The 7,309-nt window shown below is 41.5% G+C and overlaps 1 protein-coding gene across 1 annotated transcript in view; it reads right to left on the bottom strand.

Moving 5' to 3' along the window:
• Positions 1-7,309, bottom strand: part of LOC111395419 (mediator of RNA polymerase II transcription subunit 27) — a 17,827-nt gene continuing 10,518 nt past the window's right edge. The window contains exons 4-6 of the mRNA XM_023021400.1: positions 477-536; positions 319-387; positions 1-225 (exon numbers count right to left, since the gene is read on the bottom strand). Coding sequence (XP_022877168.1) covers positions 40-225; positions 319-387; positions 477-536 — 315 coding nt within the window. The 3' untranslated portion in view covers positions 1-39. The remainder of the gene's footprint in view (positions 226-318; positions 388-476; positions 537-7,309) is intronic.

The following is a 7,309-nucleotide window of genomic DNA, read 5'->3' on the forward strand; positions in this document are numbered from 1 at the left end:
CTGCGTTTGGTGAAAAAAGAGAGTTAAAAATACATGCATCTATTCTTTGTCTGAAAAGCAGGCAATATGGAATGTCTGAACGTCATCTGAGGAGTTTTTCGAAAAATTATGATAAGGGCGCCTGACCGGAGGTAATAACAAAGCTGCCTGTTTGTCCATCGCCAGCAGCCGCCCACATTTGCTGCAAACTTTCATGAATAAACTCCGGTAACTGCATATCCACTCCTACAATAACAGAAAATAATGCTCACAACTTCTCTGTTTTAATTCATCCAATTAAAAAATGACTATACATATCCTTGAGTTTTCGGAGAATACCAATAAAAGATGCAAGGCCGCTTCAGGTTTCACAGTCACAAAATACTGCAGAGCCATAGAAGCGTGTTGCTGCATTTGTCCAATGGCAAAGATATGATATATTTAACGTCAAAACACTAAACGAGGCCAAAAAACATAAGGCATTAAAAAGATATTACCGTGACATGCCTAAATACATGATGTACTGAAAAGCCCCTTGCATGCATATGGCTTCCACCCTACATACACGGAAAACCTTCAATATGTCAAATGTTCGGGAACATTCGAGCATAATTTATATGGAAGTCGTATAACAAAGGAATAGGATTTCTTACTCATCTTTTACTTCCCTTCTGTAGCCCATTAACAAATTTTACTATAATTTAACGAAGATTAAACTAGACAAAGATAATAGAAAGATAAACACAAAGATATGATAGGTTTCTGCCATTCAGTCTACTACATGATAACAATTTCAAAAGAACTAGAATACTTCAGTTAGAAGTCTCACCTCAATTTATATGGCGATGAAACAAGTATAAATATAAGATGGAGGACTCTCAATCAAGTATCCGTACCAACAATCTCTCAAATGATAATAATCTTTTTAGAGCTTCCAAAATCTTGGGACAAGAATTAGTTTTATTTCTTTGAAGAGAAACATAACTACATATAAAAAGCTAAAACATATCTTGATGCCAAGAAGAAAATAAGTCACTTATTTTGACAGTATCCACTCCCTTAGGAAAACAAGTAAATTATTTCTTTTAAGTTAAAGAAAAGATACTTATAGGTGCACATAAACATGTTAAGATTGAAAATTTAATTACAAGCATGACTTGTAAACTTAACCAAACATAGTCAACATCAAATTCAGTAAGCAATTCAGGTTCTCGGATGCTAAGGTTTGTGAAATACAAGAACAATAAACTAAGCCTTGTTCCTTGTAGAACTAGAGTAACCACATGAATCATTTCCAAGGAAATCAAATTACCTTGTTCCTTATAGATTTAGAGTAACTACATGATCAATCTCCAATGAACTCAGATCCTTTGCAACTGCATCAGACTATGTTAGCTTTGATACCAGATGCATTGTCAAGTTCTCGTAAGGAATCTTACCATCTCACATAAAGTCTCTCATCCTTCCCAGTAAATAACTTTTATTTTGTTGAACTTTACCCATTTCTAGAATTCTTTAAATGAAAGTCTCTTTTATATTGCCAATATTCTATAACACCAAATCATAAGGCTTCCCAAAGTCTATAGTAGTATTACTTTCTTCATTTTGATTCCAAAAACCTGAAATCCCCATGTACTCTTTCAGATATCCCATGAAAAAAAAANTTATGGACTTGTGTATTGGGCTTGACCCTAGGTTTGCAGTATTTTCAGTATTTAAACTTATTTTACATTGTTATTTTTCAGTTAATGAATTAATTGAATAATAAAGTGGCTGTAGCCCCGTTTTTCCTCCCTTCTTCCCTCTCTCTGTGTTCTCCTCTCGGTTCCCCCTTCTCTTCTCCTCCCTTCTCCTTCTTCTTTCTTTCTTTGTTAGTCGTTCTATATCAAATTGGTATCAGAACTAAAACCTGGTTTCTTTCGTTAAGGTGTTGCTTAAAATTGCTTACTGGAGCATATACTGAAAACCTAATCGAATATACAGTCCACCCCTGTTGCCGTCTTCACCTATTACCTATAAACTGACCAAATCCCCAACAACCATCTGCTACAATTCCCCACGGCTACTTCAAAATCCAAAACCATCATCACCAGAAACTACCACCAACTGTCAAGGCCACAACCTTTCGCCCAATTTACAAATTCCGACCCCAAATCAACAATTACTCCCGCTGCCTCTTCAAACGCAAAACGTCTGCTGCACAACAATTACACCTGTGACCATCACCTCCCCAACTCACGCACTGAAATTGCAATCAACTGCCGGCTGTTCCAGTGATGGCCGTCCAAGCCCAACTGCCGAAAACAATAATACCGTAACGCGGCACCCACACCCGCAGTCGACCAACATATTACCTTCATCCAAAACCAGAAACGGAACCATCTCTCTGACTACGGTTCGGACTTCTGCTAGTAAACCGACGCCCCACATCGTTGAGACGCTCCTCGTCGGCCAGCTCCCAGACGCCGACTTCCACAGCTTTCAATTGGGTTGGTTTATGAGTTATGGGTTTAGGCATGATTGGGTTATCAGTTAATAGGGTTGGTTTATTGGTTATCAATTGGGTTTGGGCTCAATTTCAATCAGGCTAGTTTATTTGTATCCCTTGGGTTTGGGCTTGATTTCAATTGGGTTGGATTTATTAGTTATTGCTTGGGTTTGGGCTTGATTGAGATTTTGAGTGTGATTTAGGCCCAAATTTGTGAAATGGACTCATTTATTATTTTGTTGTTCTGATTTTGTATTATTTAAAAAAAAAAAAAAAAGAAAAAAAAGAGAGTCAAAAAAAAATTTCTTGAATTTTGAGAATTTCCTGACATTCTTTTATAGGTACATTATTTCCTCGACGAACACGGAATTTTTTGTCTTGGCATCTCAGCGCTTAACAATTCAAAAAGTGGAGGCATTCGACGCTAGGACGACTCGGGTCAACTGAACTCAAGGAGCCTCTGCTTCTATCTATTTTTAGTGACACTGTTATTGTATTTTAGAATTGCATCAATTAATTCTTTGTGTTGCTACTATTTTGATAATTTTAGCCTTAAATCTATTGGATTGAAATTCACGAACCGACCCATTGTTCACTCGTTTACCCCACGTGACTAGAGCTAGCATTCGTACCTTTGCTTTTTTATTTTATTGGCATTAGTAATATTAACTTGCGATCGGGCCATACGTAATCCCTACAATAAAATAAAATAATAATAGATAAATTTTAGTGACTATCTTCCCTGCTGGCACTCGTTGGTTGTTGATCTCAATAGGCACTTCACCTAGTTTGTGTTACCGTGTATGCAATTGCGTAGTGGTCGCGTTACTACCTCTAGCTCTAGTACCCTTCCCATGGACCCTTCCCACATTGAAGCTATCACCCGACAGTTGGCACAATTACAAAATCAATTAACGGCTGTCCAAACTGAGTTAGCCGCTACTCGTGAGAAGAATAGAGCCCTAACCGCTAGGGTAAACACTCTTGACCCAACCCAATCCTCAACTGAGGTTGAAAATTCTGACGCTTCCATTAATAGACCACATCATCGTCCACAAGGTGGTCGATATCATGCTAGACATGATCGTAGGGAAGGAAATCAAGCTCATGGACGCGAGCGGGAATATCACCGTCATGGTACACTATCTCCCCCTCGCCACGAGGAGCGCCTCTTTCGAAATATTAAGTTAGATGCCCCTACATTTGATGGTTGTCTAGATCCTAGTGTATTCAATCAATGGGTTAGAGATATGGATCGCTTCTTTGCCTGGTATGGGGTCCCTGAAGATCGGAGGGTACAATTTGTCAATTTGAAATTAACTGGCACAGCTCAACTGTTTTGGGAAAGTGTTGAGGACCTCCTAGAGAGGCGCCATGCTCCCCCTGTTGGGAACTGGGATGAAATGAAGCGTCGCCTTAAAGAAAAATATTTACCTCAATCTTACAGGGGCAACTTGCTGGATCAATGGAATGCACTTACGCAAGGCAGTCGACCTGTGAACGAATATGTTGCTCAGTTTGACGAGTTTCGAATGAGATGTCAGGTCGTTGAGGATGAAGTCATGACTTTGAGTAGGTTTAGGCAAGGCCTACGGGATGATCTTAGACGTGAGCTTGTTCTTAGAGGTGTCACCACTCTTGACCACGCCTACTCTTTCGTTTGGGATTACGAGTTAGTGACTAGGACACCGTACAGAAGTCGTAGTGACTCCCGCACTGCAACCTCTTCTGCATCCCCTCCATCCCCTAAGTCTATTCTAGGACCTCCTCCTTCTAATATTACCCCTACATCGGATAGTAAAGGTAGAGGTTCTGAGGTTTCAAGAACGTCCTCTTGTTTACAATGCTTCAACTGTAAGGGTTTTGGTCACATTGCTTCTAAGTGTCCTAGCCAAGCCCTAGTTTTGGAAGAGCGTGAAGGTATAGTTGACGAGCCACTAGAGGATCAGGTTTATGAGCCTAAGTTAGAAGAGTTTGATGACTTGAAGGATGGTGAAGATACCTTCTTGGGTTGTATTCAGGCTAGTCCCCTTCTCCCACATACGCCTAGAGTCGGTGTCGTTCGTTGTACTTTTACCCAGCCTAGAGATGTTGATGATTGGCGCCGTCATGCCATCTTCCACACTTACATCAAGATTAATAATAAGGACTGTAAAGTTATCGTGGATAGTGGCAGCTGCATTAATGCGGTTTCGATGGCTACTGTATCCCGTCTAGGGTTGAAGTCTGTTCCTCACCCTCAGCCATACAGCGTCTCTTGGGTTGATACCTCCTCCATAGCTGTCAAGGAGTGTTGTTGAGTCCCTATCCAATTTCTCGAGTATAAGGACCATATATGGTGTGACGTCATTTCAATGGATGTCGGGCACATCATCTTGGGACGACCTTGGTTATTTGACCTAGATGTAACCATCTATGGTCGATCCAATTCCTGCTCCTTCGTGTTTAATGGAAAGAAGATTCACCTTAACCCACTGCCTCCGAAGCCTGCTGGCCCACTGGAAACGAAGAAAAGTGTGGAACGAAAGGGATTGCACATCATTAGTCCTACGGAATTTGAGCGTACACTTGTTGGTGACTCGGTTGTGTTCGCTTTGGTGGTCATGGAGGTCCCATCACACTCCACAATAGAGAGCCCTGTTGAAGTCCTATCGGTCCTCCAAGAGTTTCGAGACGTCTTTCCGGAGGACCTACCTGATCATCTACCTCCACTAAGGGATATTCAACATGCCATAGACTTCGTTCCAGGAGCATTCCTCCCAAATTTGCCTCATTATAGGATAAATCCTACCGAGCACGCTGAACTTCAAAGGCAAGTGGATGACCTCCTTCACAAAGGATTCATTCGTGAGAGTTTAAACCCGTGTGCTGTCCCCGCCCTGTTGACGCCCAAGAAGGATGGTTCTTGGAGAATGTGTGTGGATAGTCGCGTGATCAATAAGATTACGGTGAAGTATCGTTTTCCCATTCCTAGACTTGACGATATGTTAGACATGATGGTTGGTGCCACAATCTTTTCGAAGATTGATCTGAAGAGTGGACACCATCAGATTCGAATTCGCCCAGGTGATGAGTGGAAGACCGCGTTTAAAACGAAAGATGGTCTTTATGAATGGCTGGTCATGCCTTTTGGGCTAAGTAATGCACCAAGTACCTTTATGCGGGTAATGACACAAACTCTCCGACCTTTCATGGGAAAGTTTCTTGTCGTCTACTTTGATGATATCCTCATCTATAGTAAGTCTAAGGAGCAACACCTTGACCACCTCACACAAGTTTACTCTACCCTTCGTGCAACTAATCTATATGCTAACGTCAAGAAGTGCTCTTTCTTCACCGACACAGTCGTTTTTCTGGGGTTCATTGTTTCTTCGACAGGGGTATCCGCTGACCCTGCTAAGGTTCGGGCGATTATTGACTGGCCCGAGCTTAAAGTTATTCATGACGTCAGAAGCTTTCACGGCTTAGCTACATTTTACCGTCGCTTTATCAAGGGGTTTAGCACTATCATTGTGCCTATTACGGAGTACATGAAGAAAGGGGAGTTTCATTGGACACAAGAGGCGGCTAAGGCTTTTAAGTTAGTCAAGAAACGAATGACGGAGGCCCTTGTCATGCGTCTTCCCGATTTTTCCAAAGTCTTTGAAGTTGAATGTGGCGCCTCCGGGGTAGGTATAGGCGGAGTCTTAAGTCAGGATCGTCACCCTATTGCCTATTTCAGTGAGAAGTTAAATGAGGCCAAACAACGGTACTCCACTTATGATAAGGAACTGTATGCAGTGGTCCACGCTTTGCGCTATTGGCACCACTATTTGTTACCCCAGGAATTTGTCCTTTATTCGGATCACGAGGCCCTCCGTTACCTTAACTCCCAAAAAAGATTAAGTTCTAGACATGGTCGTTAGGTCGAATATTTGCAAGCCTATTCATTTGTTTTAAAACACAAGAAGGGCGTAGAGAACCAAGCAGCTGATGTGCTAAATCGTCGTGTCTCCCTTTTGTCGATCATGAGTGTCAAGGTCATCGATTTTGAAAGACTTAAGGAGGATTAAGAGGTGTGTCCCGATTTTAAAGATATCTTTCTTGATTTACAAAAAGGACAATCAAGCGCCACAGATGGCTTCCGACTTGAGGAGAGTTATCTCTTTAGAGCCAATAAATTGTGCATCCCTCGAACTTCAGTGCGAGATTTCATCGTGTGGGAAATTCATGCGGGAGGGTTAGTCGGCCATTTTGGACGTGATAAGACCATAGAGGAAGTTGAACGTCAATTCTATTGGCCTAACTTGAAGAAAGATGTGGCTAAGATTGTTAGTACTTGTAACACTTGTCAATTGAGTAAGCAGAAGAAGCAGAACACAGATCTATACACCCCTCTCCCTGTCCCTAATTGTCTTTGGCAAGATGTTAGTATGAATTTTGTGTTAGGACTTCCACACACTCCAAAGAAGCATGACTCTATTTTTGTGGTTGTCGATTGCTTCTCAAAGATGGCTCATTTTATCCCCTGTAGTAAGACGTCGGATGCGTCCAAGGTTGCCCTGTTATTCTTTAATGAAATTGTTAAATTGTATGGGCTTCCCAAGACCATCGTGTCTGATAGGGACGTTCGTTTCACTAGCCATTTTTGGAGAACTTTGTGGCACAAGATGGGTACCAAATTGAAATTTTCTACGGCCTACCACTCTCAGACTGACGGTTAAACTGAAGTAGTTAATCGAAGTCTTGGTAACCTATTATGTTGCTTGGTCCAGGAAAACCTTCGAAATTGGGATTTGATCCTTCCTGTAGTTCAAATTGCGTACAATAGCTCCATAAATCGTTCGCTAGGTATGAGTCCAT

This window comes from Olea europaea, chromosome 6, assembly GCF_002742605.1.
Source record: "Olea europaea var. sylvestris chromosome 6, O_europaea_v1, whole genome shotgun sequence".
In the NCBI taxonomy this organism is placed as follows: domain Eukaryota; kingdom Viridiplantae; phylum Streptophyta; class Magnoliopsida; order Lamiales; family Oleaceae; genus Olea; species Olea europaea.